This window comes from Natrix helvetica, assembly GCF_964273705.1.
Source record: "Natrix helvetica genome assembly, chromosome: 1".
Classification (NCBI taxonomy): Eukaryota; Metazoa; Chordata; class Lepidosauria; order Squamata; family Natricidae; genus Natrix; species Natrix helvetica.
The window spans coordinates 88,289,987-88,317,197 of record NC_138548.1 but is presented as its reverse complement, the minus strand read 5'-3'; the positions used below and the strand labels follow the sequence as shown (position 1 = coordinate 88,317,197).

General features: G+C 41.0%; 1 protein-coding gene across 2 annotated transcripts in view; it reads right to left on the bottom strand.

The window, feature by feature from the left end:
• SLC1A2 (solute carrier family 1 member 2) overlaps positions 1–27,211 on the bottom strand; it is a 121,254-nt gene that overhangs the window by 50,572 nt on the left and 43,471 nt on the right. For both annotated transcript variants that reach the window (XM_081949059.1, XM_081949060.1), the window contains exon 2: positions 4,926–5,065. In XM_081949059.1, coding sequence (XP_081805185.1) covers positions 4,926–5,065 — 140 coding nt within the window. The remainder of the gene's footprint in view (positions 1–4,925; positions 5,066–27,211) is intronic.

The window sequence follows — 27,211 nt, the reverse complement described above, 5'->3', positions numbered from 1 at the left end:
AAATGTCATCCAGGTAGCAAAAGATCCGAATGGGTCTGGCATATAAGTGGGCTGCTACGACTGACAGGAGCTTGGTGAAGACCCTTGGGACTGATGATAGCCCGAAGGGGAGGGCCTGATACTGAAAGTGACGGCCCGCATAGACAAAGCGGAGGAACAGTCTGTGTCGCTTGTGAATGGATACGTGGAGGTAAGCCTCCGTGAGGTCCACTGAAGTGAGGAGATTGTGTCTGCGCACACCCTCTAGGATTGACAGGAGAGAGTGTATCTGATGAATTGATTTAGGAATTTGAAATCGAGGATTGCTCTCCAGCCCCCCAAGACTTCAGCACGATAAAGAGATGAGAGTAGAACCCCCGTCCCACCTGGCCTTGAGGCACAGGTTGAATGGCCCGAATGAGGAGCAGATGATGGATGGCCTGCTCTACTAGGAGCCTCTTTTGAGGGTCCCTGGAGATTGAGCATGGGACAAAGTGGTTCAGAGGGCTGAAGCGCAAGTCCAAGAGAAGGCCGAATCTGATTGTGGACCTGACCCACGCGTCATTGGTGATGTTGTCCCAATGATCTGCGAAGGTTGACAGACATCCCCCCATGGGGAGATCCTCCAGGCAGTCACTTCTGTCTCTTGTAGGAACGGTTGTTATTGTCCCTGAATGACTTTCTGGGCTGGAATCTCTGGTTGTTTCTGCCTGATCTGTTGGAAAAGGAAGGGCCCTGTCTGGGGGGAGCCTGACGTTGCAGACGGGAGCTGGAGGAATCCCCATCCTGACCACGAAAGGGCTGCCTGTGATAAAAGGATTGACTGTGGCCCTTTTGCTTCTTAGTGGCCGGCTGCAAGGCCTTCTGCTTATTCTTGGACTCCAGCAACAGAGGATCTAATGGGGGGCCAAAGAGAAGGGAGGAAGAATAGGGAGAGGAGGCTAGCCTTCACTTGGCTCAGGCTTCCGCCTGCCACTGTTTTAGTCAAAGCAGGCGACGGGTGGAGATGGAGGATGCTATGGCCTTGGACGCAAAACGGGTCACACCCAAGGAGGCATCTGCAGTGTATTCTAGGGCCGCCTTTATTTTGTTAATGTTTCTGCAAGCCCTAGAATCCCTGGCCGGGTGAAGTTGCCTTAGCCATAAGAGAGCAGAGCGACTAAAGAACGAAGCAGAGGTACCCGCCCTAATGGCCCAAGCTGAGGCCTCGTGACCCTTGACCAGAGTTTGTTCTATCTTCTTGTCTTCGGGGCGAAGAGCCTCTTCAGGAGCCGCTGAGGCTGCGTTAGGAGAAGAAAGGCCAATTATAGATAAGTCAATAGAAGGTACCTCTAAAGCCTTGGTGAGTTCTGGTCCCACGTTATACAGGTGCTTGTCCAAGGTATTGGGGAGGGGACCTGTACCTGGTGATGCTCATTGGTTCTGGACCATGTCTATGAAGAGTCTGGGAGACGGAATCACCTCCTTTTCCACCTTGGGCTGGATGAAGATGGGTTCAGTAGTGTCTACCTTGTCCGCTTCCGTTCCCTGAAGTGCTTTAGGTGAAGGGATGCCCGCGATCCTCTTGGCCTTAAAAAGGAGAAAGCGAAAGAAAGCAGGACGTTCCTCTTCTCCAAAAACCGAAGGTTGACTAGATGTGCTAGGGAGCTCATGCGATGAAGAAGCCAAGAGATCATCATCCCTGCATCTGAAACCAGAAGAAGAAGCAGATCTGCGTGGAGTAGAGTAGTTAGAAGACCTATGTTTAAGGGCTGCTGCTATGCCATGTTCAATGGCCTCAGATATCATATCAGCCTTGCCAGGTGAGTAAGAGCGGCTGTGGCGACGGGGTGGGGGAGAAATTTCCTTCTGGTAGAGGGGCCCAGAAGAAGGGGTTTTGTTGGTGGTGGAGGCACTTGTGGCTCAGGGGCAGGAGATGAGGCCATGATCTGTACTCACGACTCCTTGAAGTACCCAAAATGGCCACCGGAGATCTTCGCGCCAAAACAACAACATGGCCGCTGAGGCTACAAAGCCTATGGGCTGGGCGCCATGAGGTAGCCGAGGTTGCAGAATGAGGGAGGGCGTCGAAGGCCCTGCGGAGAGGCTGTAGATGCTGAAGAGAGCAGCAGTGGCGATCCGGTGGAGGCGGGAGCGCTGAGGAGCGGTGGTGGTGTGCAGCGGTGGTGCTTCCTGGCGCCGGCGGCTGCTGGCGGCTTGGCAGCAAGAGGAAAAGCCCGGGAGGCCAGCAGGGGCAGCAGCACTGAGCGGAGCCTCCAACGGGCGGTGCTGGGAGGCGCTGCTTGCAGGAGAGTCTCTGAAATTGACGGTAAGCTCAGGAGGTAGAAGCCTCGAAGAAGCCCTTTTCAAAAAGCCCAGGGGCTCATTGAGAGAACTAGCTCCAAGGAGCTATCCAGATAATTCTTCCCAATTTGGATATGATTTAGGGGAAATTTAGAAAAAAACCAATTAAAGGTAATTATAATAACTTGAAAAGTTGAGGCGAAAGCAGTTAGCACAGCCAGTTCGGATCGAGCTGGGTCTAAAAAAGGGGGAGGACACTCCTCAGAGGCGATGACATCACTTTGGTAGACTCAGTTCTATTGGTTACTGACTGAGTTAACCATGCATGACCGCTGTCTCCACCAACGTTGGAGAATGATGCAACTGTGCTGTAAGCATTTTTAATTGTTGACAACCAGAAGTCATTTACTAATGAATGCTTCTTAAAGGAATTTTGGGGTATCAAGTATCGCTGCATAAACATTTCAAGATAGGTCTAGTAGACTTTATATCTGTTGACCCTGTGATTCTGAAAAGGACAACGGACAAACATATTAGGCATATTCCTAATCATTGTGTAAATTAGCTTACTGGTACAGTCTCTCAAGCGTCAGTTGCAAACTATTCTGAAAGACAGTTTTCCTCGCTCACTAAGAAACTCAGAAGCAGAACTTGGAATTTTGTCAGTTAGTGCTGAAAGCAGATTTGAAAAGGGAATAAGAGAATCGGTCTCCACAGGAAACCAGTCCACCAGAAATGTGTTAGGAAACGAAAATCTATTGTAATATTAGAATTGTGAACTCACATGCTATGCCATATCATCCTTCCATCCATCCATCCATCTATTTATCATCTATCTATCATCTATCTAAAAATAAACCTTAAATCACAAGAAGGTCTTAAGCCTTCTGTCCTTTAAAGAAATTCGATCCTGTATAAGCACTAAAATTTAATAAAACCCTAACATTTGTTGGTACTTGAAAAAGTGAAACTCTCTCATAACAATATTTAATGTCTGTTTTGAATTTAAAGTAAGAAATATTAGGAAAATAATTTTTGCAACAAGATAATGGGCTGATAAATCCTATTTACTAAGTAAATAAGAATGTTTGATTTAATACTTTGTGGATCTCTCATTCTCTCTCTCTCTCTCATTCTCTCTCTCTCTCTCTTTCTTCAGACATGGTGAGATATTGGAAAAGTTTCTTAAAAGTGTATGGACCAGATGTGCAATACATGAATGAAGCACTCTAGGGGAATTTAGCTCTGGCCTTGAGAAAGAGGAAGGAGAAAGACAACAGTTGCTCAGGCCTGGGAAAATAGAAAGTGTGAGAAAGAACAACGCTGCCTTCATCCTGTTCTCCTTAAAGGGGTGGGGGTGGGGCAACAATTCTAGTAAAACACATTCCTGGAATCGTTACTATGCCAGTTTCTTAATCAGGCTGAACTCAAAGGGCTGACAAACATATATGTTTGGAAACAGGGGGCACATACAAAACCATTATTCCCCATTAATAGCTAACTGCCAATCTGTATTAACTGTCTCTTTGTGGCAATGGAAAAAAATGACCTATAGACCCCCATCATTTGGCTGTCATAATTAGTCATATTTTAAAAGGAAAAAAACATTCTGAAAACTCACTTAGGAAAAAAAACTGCACCTGCAATCTTTCTTCCTTTGGCAATACAGCAACTGCTGCAATAAAAACTACTGAATGATGTCCCATGCTTTATTGTAACTCAACATACTTGTTGGAGATCAACCTAGGAATGGCTCTCAATCATCTTGCAACAGTCAATCAGAGCCAAATGCGCATGTAAAAATAAACTCAGTTTCAAAATCTTTATTAGCAGGGGGACATTAAAAGTATTTGCTTAGCTTTTTCAACAAACAGCACAGCTATCCATTCAGGCTAAAGTGAATAAAGAAAGACTTTGTGAAGGCTACAGATTTGGCTCTTCCTCTCACAGTACTGTAATTTTTTATTTTTTTTAGTTAAGTCTGGGCAGGAAGCCAAGGAACGACACTAAAATGTCAAAACTATTCCATATTTGGAAGCTGCTATACCCAGAAGGCAACTGAGAAAAGTAGATCACTGTATCGCTTGGTCTAGTCTCTGAAAGTGCACAGCAAAAGAGAAAGCAAAAAACTATCAGCCTTCTGGCAGGAAACACAAGGGACATGAATTGCCGTTTCCTCATTTAACTTGGGAAAAAGCAAGCACACTCTGCTAATGTGGTATGTATTTATATGTTTCTATTTTTATGTTGTGATTTGATCCTAAATCATGGGTTGGGTGAGCTGTATATAAATTGAATAAACAAACAAAGTAGGTACCGTATTTTTCAGAATATAAGATGCACCAGAGTATAAGATGCACCGGAGTATAAGACGCACTAAGATTTTGAAGAGGTAAATTTAAAAAAAAGTTTTTGCACTCTGGTGGCCTCCCAAACCCTCTGCACACCTCATTTTTTGTGAAAAACGGGGCATGCAGAGAGTTTGAGAGACTCTCTCAAAATGAGAGAACCATGACAAGTGTTTTGCATAGAGTTCAAAGCATGGTGGAGAAAAAGTGAAAAAATAAAAGGAGTAGATAGGGGGTCATCTTAGGATATCAGAACATATTACATTAATCCATTAATTAATTTGGCCAATATTTTTTTTCCTCAGGTTGACTTACCAAAAACAGTAAGTGAAAGGAGCATATTTTTTCTGAGTGAAAGACAGAGCCGTACACAGAGGTTCTTCGGTCGATGTTCCACTGGACTCATATGGCTTTCATGCATTCGTACTTCTACCTGCTTTGGCATATTGTTGGCACTAGAAGAAAAATAAAATTAAGATATTTTAATATGAAATCCTGCCCGATATTCTACTAAGAAAAAAAAATGGAAGAAGTTGATTTACCATGTTGTACAATAGGTGATTTCACTATTACTAAAAAAAGTCTGAAATTACAGTCAGATGTCCCCTCTTTCAAGAATAATAGGAATGCTGCAATGGATATAGTACTATATTCATGTCAGGAGCACCAAGGTATTTCCTGGTTGAGAGGACTGAACAGTGACATCACCATTTTCTAGGGGCACCAAGTCGGAGGGTCCCTTTATGTCCCCATTAAGTTGTCCATCGAAGTGGTATCTATCTATTGATTTGCGGTCACCCACTTTTGAACTGCTGGTTCAGCAGGAGCTAGAGCATGTGATGGGAGCTCACCCCATCCTGCGGCAGCACCTGGATCTCAAACTTGAGCCTGCCAATCGTCAGCCCAGTGTCCTTCCCTTGTGAGCCACTGCACTCCTTTTAATGGATGTAGTAGTAATAATAGATAACGTGCCTAGCATGACTAGATTCTATACAGAAAAATACCGTTTGGTCCTGCTCACACATTTTCAACGTTGTTGTTGTTTGACACAAGAAATCAGCAAAATAAAAATAAAAGGAAATTAAGAAATTAGAGATGAGTATAGTGAAATGAAGTTAAATGCTGATTGAAACATGACTGGAAATGCCAGTTGAAAAGATAGATTCCTAGGATCAGAAAGGGCCATATTATCTCGAGTCCAACGTTCTGATTAATGCCGGAATGTAATTTTAAAAATCCCAGAGAAATAAATGTCGAACCTCTGCTTGTTATCGGATTTCTGCAGGCAATACATAAAGAGCATGGATATGCACCTTCTTTAGCATTGGTGAGGAAAGCTTAAAACAATTAACAGAGAAAAAAGCAAAGGCTGGTGCAGTCTACAATGTCTCTCTTTCTCAGTTTTCCCACCTTCTTAGCAGTTTTAATTTAGCCATCATACTGAAGGAAAATCTTCACGCACGAGGGATCCAGAGGCTGGTTTTAAAGTTTAGCCATTTCCTTGACAATCTGATCGCAGCTTTCTTTTTCCTTCCTCTCTCTTCTCTTGGCTTGAATGCCATCTGCTTCATAACAGCTGTTGTCCCAAAACAGTAATGAGGGCAAAAACTCACTAATGAGCTTCAAAACTTTTTAATGAGCCTCAAAATAGAAATTCTATGTGCATGCCAGATATATTACTTCATGACAGGTCAGCTCAAACATTTTGCTCCCTGCAGTGAAGTCGCAAATGGTGCCCTCCCTCTTCATTCCCCAAGTCAAGGGACACATTATCCTTGGCCAACCAAGATACAGGTTATCCTTGACTTAACAACCATAATGAAGCCTGCCCAGTTTGGTTGTAAGCCGTGACATTAATAAAGCTGTTTATCACAGATTGTCATTGAGTCACCATGCTTGTTAAGTGACTCCATCATCATTAAGCAAACCTATTATTGTCTATAAGGTATTTTTGTCAAAACCAAAAGTAAATGCCCACTTTTGACAAAAACATCATAAATCATGGTTGTGTGAATGGCCATAAATACAGGTTGGTTGCAAGCATTTAAAATTCAGTCACATGACAGCAGTGGTGAGGACAGCTATCAGAATGTAGAAATCGGGTCATAAATACCTTTTTAAAGGGTTGCTAAGCAATGCGTCATAAGTCAAGGAATACCTATATTTTGGTGCCTAAAGCAAGAAAGGAAACTGACTGAAGCATCCACTTCATTGTGCCTAGTGCTATGGCTAGTTAACTACTTCATGGGATAATGCCAGCATCAATTTTATTAGAGATAAAGTTTTATGTTATTATATTATATATTATATTATATTATATGAAATGTTTTCATTTTTTTAAAAAAATTGTAAGTGCGATTAACAAACATAAACAATGCAATAATGATAATATGACATAAGTTGTAATAATAAATGGAAACAAACAGAAAATGCAATGCTTCATTTTCTTATTTCTCCAATTTAAGAATATCTCAAGATCAACAGAGAGCACATCTCTTGAATATAACATCCTTTTAACATCTACTTTCTTCCATCTATATAATTTTCTTAGCTGATGTCTAGGGCTTGGAAGGACCAGAGGTATTAAAATTATATTAAAAAGTGATTACATCTTTCATGTTAATAGATTTTCTGAAGTCAGTATCCAAAATATTTTTTCTAGTAGGAGCAATTCATTCTTACAGAATTTATAGCCTTTGTGTTTATATGAGTGTGTGTATTAAAAATATGCCCTATATAACTTCAGAACATGAAAGAGAGCCCAGAAGCAGTGATACTGAGGGCATATTTCTTAAGAGAACTAAGAAGGCTTTCATTATAGAATAACCACTGATCCAAATTTGGACATGCTAACTATGTTTTAAATAAGCAAAATAAAACCAAATCAGATGCAATTTAAGATATATTCCTTATCCACGCTCTAAGTTTGGATGACACACAAATCCAATTATAAAGGTGCTTAAGACGTTATGTGAATTAGCACAGTGTTTGACACAGAAATCTGTGTGATGAAAACCAAATCTACACAATCTTTCTCTGTCGTTAAAGAGAAAATGAATCTTGACTTTTCCATATTCTCCATAAGAAAACTTTAGTCTAAACAAAACTGCATGATGTTTCAAATGAAGAGCCGAGTTTCCAGACTCGGTTGCAGAAAATACGACTTCAGCAACAGAGTGGTCAATGCCTGGAATGCGTTACCTGACTCAGTGGTTTCTTCCCCAATACCCCCCAACTTTAACCTTAGACTGTCAACCTCACCCCATTCCTAGGAGGTCTGTAAGGGGGCGTGCATAAGCTCACCAACATGCCTACCGTCCCTGTCCTAACAACCCCATTTATTCGTATCCATTTCATGTATTCATAATCTTGTATGTATAGTATAGTCTTTATTGTCATTGTACAAAATTTATAATAAAATAAATAAAATATTATGTATCTATTATCTTATACACGCTTGACAAAACAAATTAATTGAAATAAAATTAAAAAAAGTTTAGAGAGCGCCAATGAATAAGCAATCCCAGACAGTGATTCCACGGGTTCCACTGAAATTAGTAGCATTGTTTCTAAACTTTGTTAATATAATTTGCAACAAAACCCTTCCCTCATGCCAACCCTCAGCTAATTCCGTAATTCCCACAACATTGTCAAACCATCTAGTAGGGTGTGTATTACTATTATCCTTCTCATCTTTCCCATTATCTACCATATTTTTGGAGTATAAGACACACCTTTTCCCCTCAAAAAAGAGGCTGAAAATCTGGGTGCGTCTTATACACTGAATACAGCTTTTTTTTTTTGCCTCCTGAAACCCCGCCCCCTTCACCAAAATGGCCGTGCATAGCTTGTATGAGGCTTTCAGAGAGCTCCTGGGGGCTGGGAAGGGCAGAAATGAGCAAAAAACGGGCCGTTTTTTGCTCAATTTTGCCCCTTCAGCAACACTCTATAAGCTTCCTAATGCCCTTTTTTTGACAAAAACTTTTTTGCTGGTTCCCCCCCCCCCCGGAACACTCTACAAGCCTCCTAAGGGCTATTCATGCCCTTTTTTGGAAAAAAAAACCTGGGCTCTTTTTTGGGAAAAAAAACCTGGGCCCTTTTTTGAAAAAAAAACCTGGGCCCTTTTTTGCAAAAAACGTGTCGTTTTTGGGAGATTTGCAGAGTGTAAAAACTTTTTTTTTAATTTGCCTTTTCAAAACCTTGGTGCGTCTTATACTCTGGTGTGTCTTATACTCCGAAAAATATGGTAGTTCCTTATCTTCTTATGACTAAAATTTTGTTGCTTGAATCTTACAATTGGTATTAATTGCTTATTTAGTATCCTAGTATGATTTGTGTTGATTGCTTATTTAGTATCCTCTGACTATCATTAAGTGTTGTATCTTATGATTTATGATCGTGATTTATTACTTGCTGTTTATATGTACAATGAGAGCTTATGCACCGGAGATAAATTCCTTGTGTGTCCAATGACACTTAGCCAATAAAGAATTCTCTTCTCTTCTCACCATTATATATAATGAAAGTGTTTCAGTTTTGTTTTTCATCTCATGAGTTAGGACACAAGTATTTTAATTTCTTTTTCTGTTGTCCTTTTGTCTTCTACTCTGTATATATATTATCAAGTCTGATGAAAATGGAGGAAGACAACAGAGAGATCTAATTCATTTTCTCAATGACAGGGATGAGATAAGAAATAATTTGCCATCATACAATTGATTCTAGAATGACCAGAGCACTATGAATAAAGATTATCTGAATCTCAGGAAAGTCCAGCTTTCTAGATTATTATTAAGGAACTGATAACATAGGTTTACCATTTTTTGAAATGGAAACATTAGCTTCCTTTCAAAAACGTATAAAGTAAAATGATTTACATGTTAGATCCTTTCTCTCAGAAATATCTATATTTTGCATTTTGTATGCTCCATTCATCCTTTTACTTCCATCTATTTTTTTCAAAGTAAAGCGTACACTTTGAAAAAAAAACCCACTCTATTTGAAGCTACAATATTCATATTTATTATGTATCATGCCCAACTGCACGCGGCTCAAAGCTCGCAGCTATAACAAACATCTATATTAAGACCATGATTTGCAGAATGGTTGATAGAGAAAGACAGTGGATGCACTACAGCATTTAGGCTATAATAATATGCCTCGAGAGACTAAGCAGACCTCTTTCAAACAAAGATAGCCAGTATACCTTTGGGGAAAAAAGATCTGAACATTTGACAGTTCATAATTAAAACAACATTAATTTGCTTTCATAATTTGTTTCGTAGCATCCTTTCCCTTCCTCATGCAAAAAAATCCTCTTTCTTTGATGCTGAACTTGGGGATATCTGATTAACTGCTATTGGCATTCAACTTGAATCTGAAACAGTGGTTTGCACCGGTTTGGGAGAACCATATGTTAATTTTCTGAGCCAGTTGTTGGAAGAAATATTTTCCCACTTTACAGGGCTAATCCTGCAAGGAACACAGGAAGGAAAGATTCTAGTGTGCCTGTATTTCTAGCCTAATCCTTATTTTAATTGCCGCCACTGATAGTTTAAGTGTTTTCAGAAACTGCCTCTAACAGCCTTAATGGTTCTTGGTAGTAGCCCAGAATTTCTATCTGTAGGTGAGCTTCTCCAGAGCCCCCCCTCCCGGAGTTTTTCTGTGGTATTTTTATTCCTGGGGCTTGAACTATTAATTACAGAAGAGTTGGAATAGCCATAGAAGAAATGGCTGAGAGACAGGATGCAAGCATGACATTCTGTCTGACTTTTTTACTGCCTTTCTGGGGGCATGTGATCTTTCCTTAAATCTGGATTATTACCTTAGGACCGTGATGGCGAATCTATAGCACACCTGCCCAAAGTGACACGCAGAGCCATGTCACCTGGCTCGCACATAGTGGATCTGCTGAACCCTATCTCATCGCCCATTCCTCTTCCAGGTTTCTGGCGTGCATGCGCGCACAATGATCAGCTGGCCTTTGTGCATGCGGCAGTGCAGGAAACTGGAAAAGTTGGTCTTCCATTTTCTGGTATGCATGCATGCCAGCCAGCTGATCGTTGCACATGCATGCATGCACCGGAAAACGGAAGTTCATTTTCTGGCACGCGCATGCCATCTGGGCAGGTCTTCTGGGTTGCGGCCCAGACAAGTGCACATGTGCTCCCTTTTTGACACTCGGTACCGAAAAGGTTCACCATCATTGGCTTAGGATATCTTGTGAGGTAAGTGAGACCAGCTGGTCTGACCATCTTTGTCAGACCACTGAGCACAGGAGTGTCTTGTCTATGGGGATTTTTCAGTCATCCAGTTCATGGTTGTCCCAAAAGTGCTTTTTCAAGAGGCAACTGGACTTTCTTGGTTTCCAGAAAGTCCAGTTACCTCTTGAAAAAGCACCTTTGTGGCAGGAATCTCTTGCATTGCTTCAGAGTGGCCAAGCTATATTGATTGCTCACTGATAATAAGTGGATCCTTCTTCCAATTTGTTATCGTTTGCTCTCATGCTATATGGCATAGTAACATGGAACCAATTGTAGAAGGCTAGCACCCACCCCTCTCCTAGAAGAATGAAATATTTTGAGAAATATTAAAAAAGAAGAATATATTTCCCTGGATGAGAAATGGAGAAACATGTTTTCTTAGAGCAATGGGTCTCAACCTTCCTAATGCCACAACCCTTTAATACAGTACCTCATGTTGTGGTGACCACCAACCATAAAATTATTTTATGTTTTCCGTATTTTTTCAAAAATGTGTTTTCCAATGGTCTTAGGCGACCCCTATGAAAGGGTCGTTCGACCCCCAAAGGGGTCGCGACCCACAGGTTGAGAACCACTGTCTTAGAGGGAGAAAGAAGTCCCCACTTTCCTTAATAGCCCACAGAAGATGTCAGCACTTAAGAGAGAAAGAGGTAGATAGCTATATTCATAGACAAAAATTCCCTGCAGCAAGGTCTGAACAAAGGCAGAATGGGATTAGCTCTAACTCAGGAGTTGTCTCTTTAGCTAGGCATTTTGTAGCCCAAACATGCCCACCCACTTTTTGGAGAGCTTAAATGACCTCTCTGCTAAAGGGTTTCACTTTATGAGCAAGAGTAACTTGGCTGCTGATAGTTATCCTTGTATTTTAACTATTTTAATTCCTCAATGTCTTCTGGCAACCTGCCTGATTTGTAACTCAGTATTGCTGAGGAAAAGGAAGGTATTCAGACAGAATGGTTTAGGTTTCCATGAGGCTGTGACTCATTGATCTTCAGTGTGTATTCCCCCATTTCTGATCTAATAACTGGTATTTAGGGCAGCTTTTTGCAAGCAAAGAAGCTTTTTGTATTTTTGTACAAGTAATTCTTGACTTACAACAATTCATTTAGTGACCATTCAAAGTTACAATGGCAATGAAAAAAGTGACTTATGACTGTCTTTCACATAAACATGTGAACATCACATCCCCACAGTCATGAGGGCGGGCAAGGTGAAGTGTCCCTCAATGTAAGTGACATTGAGTTGGCCATGCCCACTCAGTCACAAGCCCACCCAGCCAGTCATTAGCGGTTGTTAAAAAATTTGCAGCCCATCACTAATCTGAAATAATTAAAACCAGAAATCCCTAAGTTCAGCTATAATAGATATATTTATAAGAATATTGAAAATCCCTACTATATTTTGTAAAATATCGGGGTCCACTACTTCACACTCTCTTCTGATTCTGTTCCAGATGCCATATTTCTTTCTAAATCTCAGCCAACTATAGGTTGAATCTAGATCTGGATCAACAATAGTTTCCATTTCCTCATGATTCCAACCAACATTGCAGAGCGCAGTTTGGGCCTAGTCTGAATTTTGAGATTGGGGGATAAAATATTCATTGTAATTTGTTGGTTTCACATACCTGCAAACTTAGTTTTGTAGAAAAGCAAAACCAAATTAAATTTGATCCCGCAATGAAAGGGCACAGGAAGGAGAATGTGCAGGCCCACGATGGTTATCTAGTCTTCTAAATCCTTTTTGTTTACAGCAAGAAGAAACTGAACAAACCAGATAGTCTCTTAATTGGATCCATTTGGAAAAATTCAAGAAAAAGAAACAGCTTGTGAATTTGTGCCTGGTTTTTCCTTACAGAAGAAATTGGGGAAACCAGCATTTTACCCTAATGATGGGTGGAAAGGGAGAAGTACAGTAAATGTAAACCTATTAAACTAGAATTCCTTTGATGGGATCTGGCAAGATGGCTGATGCAGTTAAGAGAAGGAGGGATCAATCAATACCTCTCTGCTATGAAAAACAGCATATTCCCAAACTCTGCAGAATGACAGCATTTTCAGCTGAAAACGGATTTCTGAGCAGACGTAAAGTGAACCCAATTTCTGAAAAGAAACAATAGTATGAGGCCACAGGAATGGAGCTAATCCAGTATTGGCACAAGTAGCTCTTATTTATGTCGAACTTGCCCAATAAAAGAATGAAAACCAGGCGTTCTACAAAAAAAGTCCAGATTCATTATGAATAACATGTGAAAGCTCATAAATATGAATTATCCTGGTTTGTTGATATTTATTTATTTATTTATTTATTTAATTAACGCTTATAGACCGCCCCCTCTCCCAAAAGGGACTCGGGGCGGTGTACAGTCCATATCAAAAACATCATAAATAACTCTAAAATTTAAACAATTAAAATTATTAAATGGATAAATACATAAATAAGAGGAGGTTAAAAATAGACAGAACTGTAATTGCTAAGTAAATAATTTAAAATGTACAGAATTTAAAACCCCAGTGTCCTATAAAATTAAGTCCCCTAGAAAACCAGTAGGAAATATATATGCCAGGAGGTAGACGTTAAAAATTATGCCAGGCCAGCCAGCCGGAACAGGTGTGTCTTCAGTTTCTGCCGGAAGCAGCGGAAGTCAGTGGTGGTTCTAATGTCGGGGGGGAGGTCATTCCAGAGGGTTGGGCCCATCACAGAGAAGGCCCTACTCCTTGGTGTCGCCCGTTGGCACTGCCTAGTGGACGGCACCAGGAGAAGCCCCTCCCTGTGAGAGCGAATTGGCCGCAGGGATGTGTGTGGGAGGATGCGATCCCGCAGGTAACTAGGCCCTATGCCATGGAGCGCTTTAAAGATGGTAGTCAAAACCTTGAAACGCACCCGAAAGACCACAGGTAGCCAGTGCAGCTCGCGCAGGAGCGGTGTTACGTGGGAGTACCTAGTACTCCCCATGACTGCCCGCGCGGCTGCGTTCTGGACTAGCTGCAGTCTTCGTGCGCGTCCCAAGGGAAGCCCCATGTAGAGAGCATTACAGTAGTCCAGGCGAGACGTCACCAGTGCATGAGTGACCGTGCGTAGGGCATCCCGGTCCAGAAGGGGGCGCAATTGGCGCTCCAGGCGAACCTGGTGGAACGCCCCCCTTGCCACGGCTGCCACATGGTCGTCCATCGACAGCCGGGCATCTAGGAGGATGCCCAAATTGCGCGCCCGTTCCACAGGGGGCAGTTGTTCGCCCCCTATGGCCAGCATTGGAGTCAGCTGACTGAACCGAGGTGCCGGTAGCCACAGCCACTCAGTCTTGGAGGGGTTGAGTTTGAGTCTGTTGTCCCCCATCCAGACCCCGACGGCTTCCAAACACCGGGACATCACTTCGACAGCCTCACTGGGGTGATTTGGGGTTGAAACGTACAGCTGAGTATCATCAGCGTACAGATGGTATTCAACCCCAAAACCACGGATGATCTCCCCCAGTGGCTTCACATATGCGTTGAACAGGAGGGGCGAGAGGACCGACCCCTGCGGCACCCCACAAGTGAGTGACCTCAGGGTCGACCTCTGCCCCCGTCAACACACATTGCAACCGGTCGGAGAGGTAGGAGCCGAACCACCGTAAAACGGTGCCTCCGACTCCCATCCCCTCCAGCTGGCACAATAGGATACCATGGTCGATGGTATCAAAAGCCGCTGAGAGGTCTAATAGGACCAGGATAGAGGAACAACCTCTATGTCTGGCCCTCCAGAGATCATCAACCAGCGCGACCAAGGCTGTCTCTGTGCTGTGCCCGGGTCGGAAGCCGGAGTGGCGTGGGTCTAGATATTCGGATTCGTCAAGGTGTCATGGAAATTGCTGTGCCACCACATTCTCAACAACCTTCGCTAAAAAGGGAAGGTTGGAGACTGGACGATAATTAGCCAGCTCCATTGGGTCCAGTGAAGGCCTCTTGAGTAAGGGCCTCACCACCGCCTCTTTTAAGGCAGTTGGCAAGGATCCCTCACCCAATGAGGCGTTCACCAGGCCCAGAAGCCAGCCTCGTGTCACCTCCCAGGATGCCAGTACCAGCCAGGAGGGACACGGGTCCATTAAACATGTGGTGGGTCGCAGCCGTCCACGCAACCTGTCCAAATCCTCGGGGGCAACAGAGTCAAACTCCTCCCAGAATGGTCTCACAAGACTCACTGTTGACGGCTCGTCCGGGCCACTGGAGGGGGCCCATCCGCTCCGGATCTGAGCGACTTTGTCCTGCAGATATTCCCCAAACTCCTCTGCTCTACCCTGCAAGGGTGCCCCCCGCGTCCCCTGTGACAGGAGAGAACGGGTCACCCTAAACAGGGCGGCAGGGCGGTTATCCGCGGACGCAATAAGAGCGGCACAATGTCTACGTTTGGCCGCTCTCAATGCCACAAGGTAGGTCCGTAAATAGGCTCTTACCTGTGTTCGATCAGACTCGGAAACGTGAGGATCTCCACCTGCTCTCTAGACGTCTCCTATGGCGCTTCATCACCCTCAGCTCCTCGGTGTACCAAGGAGCTCGGGTGGATCGCTGCCGCAGGAGAGGTCGCAAAGGCGCAACCCGGTCCAAGGCCCCACCCGCCGCCGTATTCCAGGCGGCCACTAGGTCCTCCGACCGAGCGCGGGTCAGGGCTACAGGTAGTGGCCCAAGCTCCGTCTGGAATCTATCCGGTTCCATCAGGTGCTTGGGGCGGTACCAGCTTGGACAGGCTGGCTCCGCCTCCTCGCGGTGGGGGGTAGCGGCAGGGAAGTCGAGCTGGAGACATGAGTGATCTGACCATGACAGGGGAGTAATGACTAAATCCCCTATTCCCAGATCACTCGTCCACTGTTCAGATACAAAAATAAGGTCCAGTGTGTGACCGCCCTCGTGTGTGGGGCCCTGAATTAATTGGGTCAGGCCCATGGCTGTCATGGAAGCCATGAACTCCCGAGCCACCTCAGATGCTGCTCCCGTCGACGGCAGGTTGAAGTCCCCCATGACCAAGAGCCTGGGGATCTCAACCGCCGTCTCTGAGATCAGCTCGAGGAGCTCGGGCAGGGCCGCTGATGTATAGCGAGGAGCCAAGTATACAATCAGCAGACCCAACTGCCTCCCTGGGCCCCATTTCACACCTAGGGATTCACAACCGGGTATCTGAGGAACAGTGAACTCTCTCGGTTCTAGACCATCCCGTATAACTACCGCCACCCCACCACCCTTACCCAGGATAGAATAGCTAAATTTTAGTTTGTTCACTGCTTTTTTTCTACTCTCATTTTTACTTATTTCTTCTGGATGAGGCCAGAATGCAAAAAACTGTCACACATAACAACATCAGCCTCCCAATTACTGACTGATCTAGTTAATTCAAAACATTTTCCTAGTTTTGTTTTTGGAAAAGAAAGGAGGAATTTTAAGGGTCAATATTAGCCTTAAATCTTAGAAATTAAAGATACCCCTTGAAATTCCCCTTTTCCCCTCACCGGAAGCAGGTTCCTACCAGTTGGACTCGGTTCGGTTGAACCGGTAGCGGCATGCCGGCCAAGTTGCAGAGCCAGCAGAGACCCAGGCTGGCCACTCCCACCCCCCGAACCAGCTCCCTGGTCATCGCCGCCATCTTTTCTTTTAGTTCTGTGCATTTGCAGAACAATTTCCATTGAACTGTGCATGTGTGTGCACGAGCAAACAGGCAGCAAAGCCAGCTGAAACCCACCCCTGCCTCTCACCCATATCTGGATGCAGCTTTCATACTTGTACCCAACTTTGTACAACTCTCAAGCCAAAGTTATGCCCTCCAACACCAAGGAATCTCTCTGAGGTCCCTTTTAGCAGAGTGCTGGTTCTACATTTATTCTGCTGCAGCAGAAGCTGAAGAATATCTATAATGCCCTGAAAAATGTAAAAGTAGATGATCCCAGACTTTGGGATTTGCTTCCCTTTTCTAAATCTAAATTTAGAGCCCATCAGCTGGAACCAATCACACAAAATGTTAACAGGTGATAACAATAATAATATATAATAGAAGCCATGTGCTTCCTGTCACATTACTTACTCCATCTTGTAAGCCATGCAATCAAAATGAGAAATTATTTTGAAAAGAAAAAAAAGTGAAAAGGAAAACTGTTGGATTAAAATGTAATTACTACATGCAAGAATCATGAGTTTGAATTTAAAAGAGATTTTAAATCATGGAGTGTCAAACTCGCCACATCACGTTGCCATCACGTGACGTTTCACGACATTTTTCCCATTCACGGAGCTGGGGTGAGCGTGGCCTGTGCATGATGCATCCAGCCCACAGGACACCAGTTTGACACCTCGTGAAAGGTAACTTTCTATACTTGTGAAAAAACATGATACTTGTATCATATCTAAAATGTTTGTTACCACAGCTAAAGGAAAGCTTTACCCTAAGCATTTATGTATAATACTTGATTTTAGGCTGTAATAAAATAAAACTGATAGTTTTTTTTATCAAAAGCTTTTAAGCTTTTCAAGCCTCTTACTATGTATGTATGTATATATGTGCACTTAGCTTATTTTCTCCCTGTTTTTTGTAAAATACTTCACTGGCATTGAGTCAGATCACCCAAACTTTCTTTTTTAATTAAAACATTGGAAGAATTTGAAAACATAGTAGAAAGAAGCTGTAATTGCACCCAACATCTTTATTTCTTCAGAAGGGATAATTTAAGCAGGTCACTCTAGATAAATCACTGTAAGTGTGATACAGGCCACTGTAGATTTGCTCTATAATATATCCAAACACTTCTGGAAACTAAGAAAGAAGGAAAATACAAGCAAAAGGAAGGAAAGAAGAGAAAAAGAAAGAGAAAAAGAATGCGTATACTAGCAGAGAAATAGCAGACTGTGCATTTAGACTGCAAAAAAGAGCAACTGGCAGCAGGCATTAAGATGATGGCTGGATTTAATAAAGGACTGGATGAACGCCAAAAATACAGAAGTTGAATTTCAGTAAGATTAATCACAATGTTACATGGTTCTTTTGGCCCTAAGACTTTGAAAAAGTACACAATCATTTTTACATTGCAGGGCACATGAAGATTATATGCAGTGCATTGGTGGCCTATTTATTTCCATGCCCAATTCAGTTCCCGAAGTGTTCAAATGTTGGAGCCTGTGACCATATTCTAATAGCTGGGACCTACAGTAAATACTCAAAAGACTGCTTTTTCCCACAGAAGCCTGCTTATATTTTAAATTCATCTATTGGTCTTTAAAATGTTCTTTTTTTACATGTGCTAAGAACCTACCTAGGAATGCCTCACAGTCCCACATGGTTTAAGTTCCCAAAAACCATGGACTGCCAAAGGACATGTGGCAATCATTACTGAATCCTTTGTCCTCTCCCATCTAATTTCTCATCTCACAGAAAGGAAAATATTCTCATCAGACATAGCTTCACACTTGTCAAAGCACCAGAATGCAGAGTGCTGAAGTTCCACAATTTAATTTGTTTTGCAAATTTGTTTTCCCTTTGTTTTTCACTCAAATAGTTTCAATTGTCGGTTACAAAAGGAAGTTTTGATTTTCTAGGTTTCAGTTTCTACCATGAAGTGTGTGTGAGTGTATGTATGTGTGTGTGCGTGCCCACACGCATGTGTATACATACCTTAAGCACATCTCAAAAAGTAATAAACTGGAGAATGTCTTTTTAAAATGAAAAAAGAATCCTTCCAATTCTTGTTGCATCTATTTTATAAAAATGGATTCTTTAATTATTATGCATTATTGCAGAGAAGCACAAACCTAGAGCAAATGTAGTCCCTCAACCACCTAGGGGTGGCACCCAGGGATTTCCCATGGTGAAATTACAACTACATATTTCATGCATTTCCCTTATGACAAATGGGGGAGAAAGTATCTATGAATCAGTGGTGGGGTTCTATCTTTTTTACTACTGGTTCGCTCGTGTGCGCGCGTGCAATGCTTCTGTGCATGCTCAGAAGCGTCCGGCGGGTGGGCCGAACCGGCAGAAACCCACCTCTGCTATGAATGATGAGGGAGTATATTAGCTATTTTTAATTTGATTGTTGTCTATATGTAAATTAAGTAAAATCACAATTAGTTGTTATACAGTTCCATCCACTTTGCTTTTAATGTAGTCCTTAACCAGCTCATGAAAAGCCTTCCCAAAAGTTGCTCATCTCTATCCTGTTATAGGCTCTTCCTTTATTCTACAGCCATAGTTATTCACCCTATTGAAGAGGGAATAAATATCAAGAGAAAGGGATATTTTGCTCTCTTCCCATCTGTTGTTCCATAAAAGACACCCGTTTTCCTAAGCCCTATCCTTTTCCTTCAATCAAAGGTTAAGTAGTCTGACTTGTAAAAGAGGTTGCTAAGATTTTTTTTTTAAATCAACTCTATTGGATCTATTAAGTTAAAAAAAAGGAAAAGTGATTGGGAAACATACCCAAGACTACAGTTCTCAAACATTAATCAAAATCACTCTTACGGATGTATTTTTGATTTCTTGATTTTATGTATTAGTTTTATTTCTTGGCTCACCTGGTAAGTATTTAAAGGTAGCTATTGGTCTTTTAAAAACACACAGGAAAAAAATAACAAGGATCTGCAGAGGTGAAAAAAAATCAATGCAAAGTAATACTAACATTAATTAATAGGAAAAAAATTATGTATTTGATTTCTATAGATCTCCATCTCAATAAGTGACTCCTGTTAAAAAAAGATATTAATCTTTATGCATTTTCATTCCAAGAGTACACATGCATGCTGCATTTTGAGTATACTTCCAGCTGATTCTGTTGCTTTCTTCCTGAAAAGTTGCCTACCTGTCCATTTATTTATTTATTAATATTCATTGCTTATAATATATCCCAATTCCATAGATTTCTAAGCAGTGCACAGTAAAATACAAATTAAAAATAGATAATTAGAAAACCCCAAACTGAATTATAGAGGATGCATTTGACAGTGGATTAATTGCTTCTAGCCCCCATGGTCACATGATCACATTTTGGGCACTTTGCAATCGGTCTGCATTTACCGTTATGCAGTCACAAATGAAAAGTGATTAAGAAAAAAATACCAAAGAGTTAAAAAGACACAAAGCAGACAAAATATTCCAGGCAGGCATTCAGGCAAGTTAAAGTGGGGGATGGGGGAAGACTGGGGGAAGTTTTTATTAGGTATAGAGAAACTATGAGAAGAATGATTTGGCAAACAAGCTGGTGGATTATGGCTCAAGAAGAAACAAATTGAACATAAATAAAACTACTTATCAGCTTGAGGCAGAGAAACTCAACATGGCCTTTTATAACTTTTTCTCTGTGTATTGAGCTCGTGAAAATCTAAAGCCAGACAAATCCGGGAAGCTTCAATGGACTCAGGTAAGCCTGAATTCAATCCAGCTGTACATCAAGATTAATACACAAAGGAGAAATGGATTTATGACCTCACAAGAGCAAAGCCACGGCTGCAATGTATGGCTATGACCCATTTTCTCTAAATTCACCTTTCAGTAAACTATTCTGACAATGGAATCCCTGCACCAGACCTAAAAAATTCATTTTTAATCCATACAGAATTAAAGTCTTAATCAGAGTTGTTATGAGTGATCCAATGTCTTCACGAATTAGCACGTCTTCCTTTATCTCCCTTTCTTTTTCCTATCTACTACTATTTCTTTGCACTCTCCCTAAACATGGTAGCTTATCTTGGATTCTTTATTACAGATTTATCATGCACTAGGATTTATCATTAAATATGACAATGGAAGAAATGAATAAAATACACTATATATGACATACCTACCATCTTAATTAAATATGACCTAAGATCAGGCACAAGAAGTTAGAACATATGCCAGGCTCCTCCCACCTCCTCTTATCAAAACAATTGTCCCAAATGAAATCTTTTAATGCAATTCACACTTCATGTAACCTTGCAAGGTAACGATGTAAGCAACTGGAGTGGCCGTCCTGGATATTTCCCAATAATGGCCTTATGCTGATGAATTTATTTTCTTCACTTGCAAAGAACAAGCCAGTTAAGAGTCATTTTGATAGAAATCTATGCAAATGAAAACAACCTACCCTGTGGAGGTTGTAGGAGCCAATCATTTCATTTTTTAAGGCTATGCTTAACTGTAAGTTGTTAAAAACAGGATAGAAATCAAGTGTAGCATTATAGAATCTCTTGTGACATATTATTTTTGGTACTGAAGCTTAGCATGTGTGGCTTTATCCTTTTGACAGCTGTTTCTTGGAGCAAAATGTATGATCACACCACAGACTGATTTGATGAGTGAGTACATGCCATCTGGTAGTATCAAAAAGGCTTTTTACATACTGCACCTTAAAAAATAGCCAATTTCTCTCTCTTTCTCTCTCTCCTCTCGCCACATACATACACTTGCAGCAGGCATGTAATCCTCTTATCTTCGGTACCGGTTCGGTAGACGGAGCATGCACAAAAGTCCATGATGATGTCAGGGTGGGTGGGAAGAGCCTAGAGCCGCCGCCACTACCCGTTCGTCCGAAGCAGTGTGAACCGGCAGAATATCACCTTTGACTTGCAGGTATGAATGTATTAAAATCTTCTATTGGGTATAGGTTCTCCAAACATGCAACTGTTATATTTGCCATTTATTGAACTTGTTCGTAAAAACTGTTCATTAAATAAAATAGCAAAAAGCTATTTTTTTAGCTGTATAACAACATTAAAATATAACCAGCAATGGGTATTTAACATATAGATGCAGAGTTTTCAATATGATTTCCCATTAAGTATAACAGAAAGAGATGAAAAAAATACATGGTATTTGAAACACTTACCATCTTAAGTAAAGGTGACTCAAAATCAGCCACAAGAAGTAAGAATACATGACAAACTCCACCCACTTCCTCCTATCAAAATGTACACTCCAAATGAAATCTTTTAAATATTTCATTAAAGATATTTCGTGTAACCTTGAAAGGTAATGATCTGAGCAACTTGACTAGCAACACTAGCGCAGACCTTGTCATTCAAGGAATTCCATCTGGTGGAATTAAAAGAAGAGCCTTTTCTGCCATCTCTCCCGCCCTCTTGGACATTGTGCTCCTTGAAGTGAGGTCCACTCCCACCCTCTAGGCCTTTTGAAAGAGTCACAAAATATGGCTCTGCCTACTGGCCTGGTGACCCAATGTGGATGTTCCATGTTAGATGTGGTTAAGAGAATCCCACCTCCATCCTGCAGTATTCTGTTTTTTATACATATTTAATCTTGGCTCATTTAATATTCAGTATTTTGTGCCTTTGTTTTTATGATGTTTGTAAGCTGCCAAGAGTTGACAGTGAAATGGACATTTAAACAAACAAATAACCAAATTGGTACCAATGGATATCAGCTGGGTCCAAGTTTCCCCAAGGCACAGAAAACTTACCTATTCATCTTATTCATCCAGTGTTTGCATTTCTTACGGATGAGGGGAGCACATCTTTTTTCTTCTGTCCTGGCCACTTTTTACAGAGGCACGATTGAGAGCTTTTTAATGAACTGCATCACTGTTTGGTTTGGTGGAAGCAGTGCCTTATTAGAAGATCCATACAGAGAGTGGTAAGGACAGCGGAGAAAATTATAGGAAGTTTGAATCCCATTATTCAGGTTACTGCTTATAAGTACTATGTGCTTAGAGCTCAAAGCATTGTTAGAGACCTCACACACCCACTTCACGGTCTTTTTCTATTGCTCCCCTCGGGGAAGTATTTCTGGCAGGACTTCCAGATTCTGTAACAGCTTTGTTCCCTATGCCATCAGTCTGGTAAACTTGCAAGATTCGTTTTTCTTGTCATGCACATGTATAAATGCGATCTAGACTGTGATGTTTCTCTCTGTTATACATATGTGTATGTATGTGGGTATATGCATAATGGTTATCTTTTGAGAGCTGAGTGCAATGAAATTTCATTTTAATGTATGCTGATTAGTGTACATTTAAGTGACAATAAAGTTTCTATTCCATTCCATTCTATTCTATTCTTTGTCTTTAACTAAATTAGGACATTGTGGATGCACTTACATATACTGAGTCTCATCATGAATGTAGGAGAAAAGCAGATTAAAATAATAACAATAATAATAAAAAAGATTGAGAGGCACTTCCAATGAAATATGATATATATAGCTTCACTCTATGTTCCTACACAGTACAGCAAAAATAATATTCCAGAAAATATGCTTGTGTCCAATTATGAAGAAAAAACATGAGCTAGCCATTAACCAAAGCCGGTGCTGCTAACATTTTTATTCCTGTGAACCAGAAAAAGGGATAGGAACACAGAATTCCCTCCATGAAATTGTTGTCCTGAATCCTCCCTGTCTCCCCAAATGCCATGGATGTTATAAAATGTAAAAAGGCATAAGGATTTAAACTTTTAAGTATTGTAGAGTGAAGTCGTTGCCTACATTTTAGCTAGATTTATCCTCAGTGATCTCTAAATTGATAATGATAATAATCCTGCTTAAGGAATACTGCCATGTTTGTTGTGGTAAACTCTAAAGTGCATTATGTAAACATAATCTAGGATAAAATGGAGAGATACAGACAGAACATAAAGAGCAGCAAAGGCTAAAAGTTAGTACATGATTTAAAACAATGTACAGTATTTGATTCAGTCCTTGGTAATCAGTCTTTTCTTTCAGTCAGAGGTGTCTGCAAAAGACAATAAAATAAAGTCACAACGGTGCAATAAAAGCTCTGCCTATTTTTTATGAGCATTGTGTATGCAGCACACATATTGGTGGAGCTTTAACTGCACCACTGTAGTTGTTCCTTGATTTGTTTGACCCTCACCCTAAGGAGACCCCTGCTTTCAGTCTTGTGTTTCGCAGACTATTACTCGATACGGTAACAAATATTTAAATAGGAATGGAAATTTAATGGGTGGGATGTTTCTGACAAGCAGTCAAATAACTTAGTTTCTGCTTGAAGAAGTAAAATTACAAGAGGGCAGAATAATCTGAATACATTTTGTGATGAGTTCTGAGCATTAAGTATGCAAATTAACTGCTTATGCATACACCTCCGAAATTGCTAATGGGAGGGCACATTTTTTTAAAAAAAGAAATACACCATTTAATAGACAAATAGATGATAGAGCATCCTTCTATTAAATGGTGTATTTTTTTAAAAAAATGTGTGCTCCAATTAGCAATTTTATATATGAAAATGTACTGGTTGTCCTTCGAATAAACAACATACCAAAGGTGGCACAGATATCCAACACATAGTGGCAGAATGTAAGATGCAGACAGGAACAGCATACACTGAACAACACAACCAAGTAGTTGGTACTATGTACAGGAACTTCTGCACAGGATATACATTAGACCCTTTGAAGTCCAGATGGGAGAGTCCGCAGAAGATCATGGAAAATAACAGGGCTAAGATCCTATGTGATTTCCAGATCCAAACAGAAAGGCAAATACTGAACAATCAGCCAGACTGGAATGGGATAACTCGCCACATCCAACTCGTCACAGGCCAATTCAACAATTCAGTTTATTATTTTAATTGTTGTCATGCACATTTAATTTTGTCCTTTCTTTTGCATACTTTCTTTAATGATTCTACTTCTTCAATATTAGTGTAACTCTTGTCCCATGGCAAGTTAGCTGTGATGAGTTGGCCCTAGAGAGTTGTCCTAGACCCCAGCCAGATATCATGGTAACGGAGAAGGACCAGAAAATAGTGGTGCTGATACGATGTAGCAGTTCCAACAGACAGAAACATTAGTAAGGTGTATGAGAAGCTGACGCTGAAGAAGTACCAGAGGGACCAGAAGGATGAATTAGAGAGAACGTGGCATGTAAAGGCCAAGAACTCCCAATAGTGATAGGAACAGTTGGGGCTGTTACTCCTAAACTAGGAGAACGGTTCCAATAGATCCCAGGAAGATTATCAGTGCTCTGTCCAGAAGTGTGCAGTGCTAGGAACATTTAAGATACTGCACAGAAACCCCAGGATCTCCAGTATAGGACCCAAGATTGAGGAAGACACATACCATTCATAATAGTGAGATGTTATTTCTTTTTTGACAAATTACATATAGCACACGATGGCTATGTATTGCATTTTCCCTCTTACTTTACAGTGTAGAAAGTCTTGAAATCAGGTACAATTAATTTGATTAGATGAACTATTTTGATAAAAATGACAGGTTCAGTGCAGGCCAGGAGAGAATAATGGATATACTGTACTAGGGAAGGACCAGAATCATCTTAATTCAAACATTTATACAACCATCTTCTCACAGTTCATTAACTGATAAAATGTGGCAGGCACCATTGTATCTAAAGCACCATTGTATCTAAAGGTTGGCTTGCTAGACACTTCTAAGTTAATTTGTTCTTTGAAGTGACAAGGAAGAATATAGAGCAATTATGAAGGGATCTAGTATTTGGGACCAAAATAGAATTATCCTTGTAAAATGGTTAAAAAAGTGCAATCCATTTGTAGGGATGGTAGTCGTTCTATAGCGGCTAATTCCTGTGAAAGAATTCTGCCCTTGAAAACTTTGAATTCAAATTACTATTATTTTCTGTGGCAATCAATTACTGTAAACATTCAAGGTAAAATTCTTATTGTAGTTATTTTTAAGAAAACTGTGTGTTTAATAAGAGAAATGTCACCTTGGTATGAACTAAATGACCTTCAAAGTTAAAGAATATTATAGTAATTGCTTAAGAATCCTAAATAATTATATAAGAAAGGCTAAGCTATTATTTATAAATGTAATTTGTAACTCTTTATAATTGACATACCAAGTTCTGTCCATAGTCTATTTAAATTATACCAGGCTCTATTGTACACTAACTAGATTTCAGATAGATGTACCTATGAGCTTCTTTCCACTCTTCCTAGCTCTATGTTGAGAATTACAGTAAAACTAAAAGTTGTTTGGTATGAAGGCTCAATTACAGTACGAATGAAAGTTTGACACTGGAACTTGAACTAACCTGGTGCATGTTATTACATATCAAAAATAGCTCTGAATGTAAAATGTATAATCTGAGATTTTTTTTCATACATACATACATAACACAGTTGAAAAATGGAAGAGTATTTCTTCTTTCCTTCCTTTATATCAATAAGATGTATGTGTTTTCATAATTGGAGCATTACCGTATTTTTCAGAGTATAAGACGCACCTTTTTTCCTCAAAAAAGAGGCTGAAAATCTGGGTGCGTCTTATACACTGAATACAGCATTATTTGCCTCCCGAAGCCCCGCTCCCTTCACAAAAATGGCTGTGCATAGCCTTAGGAAGGTTTTCAGAGTGCTCCTGGGGGCTGAGGAGGGCAGAAATGAGCAAAAAACAGGCCATTTTTTGCCCCCTGCGCCCCCAGCAGCACTCCATAAGCCTCCATAAGGCAATGCATGCAATTTGTTTGACAAAAGACGGGCCCGTTTTTACGAAAAATGAGCCGTTTGGGGGGGCACCCCCAGGAACACTCTGCAAGCCCCCCTCCCAGGCTATTCATGCCTTTTTTTAAAAAACGGGCCCGTTTTCACGGAAAACGGCCGTTTTGGGGAGGTTTGCAGAGTGCAAAAACTTTTTTTTTTCCTTTTGGAAAGCTCTTTAACTGATTGATGAGAATTAGATTGATCAAGTGCTGTGCCAGCAGAAACAAAGTCTTAGGTGCTGCAGATTGTCAGTGAATTCCTTCTTCAGCACATGGATAAATATACTTGGAAACATCTACCTACCTACCTACCTACCTACTCTCTCCCTCTCCCTACCTACTGTATTTCTCTCTTCTCTCTCTCTCTCCTCTCTCTCTCTCACCCCTCTATCTACCTACCTAATACCTACTCTCTCTCTCTCTCTCTCCCTACCTATCTACTGTATTTCTCTATCTCTTTCTATTTCTCTCCCTCTATCCCTCTATCTACCTCCTTACCTACACTCTCTCTCCCCCCTATCTACTTTATTTCTCTCTCTCACCCCTCTAACTACCTATGTACCTACCTACTCTCTCTCCCTATCTACTGTATTTCTTCTCTCTCTCTATTTCTCTCTCTATTGACCTACCTAACTACTCTCTCTCTCCCCCAACCTACCTACTGTATTTCTCTCTTTTTCTCTCCCTCTCTATCCCTCTAACTACCTACTTTTTTAAAGAAATTGCTTCTTCAAAACCTTGGTGCATCTTATACTCCGGTGCGTCTTATACTCTGAAAAATATGGTATATTTTGATGAACCTATCCTAATTGGTAATTCAGCATTTACGGGTACAGTTTGGGCATTATTTATAAAACTATCTACTGCAAAGTCCATTTATCCAAAATGATATAATCAAAGGCTTTGCTT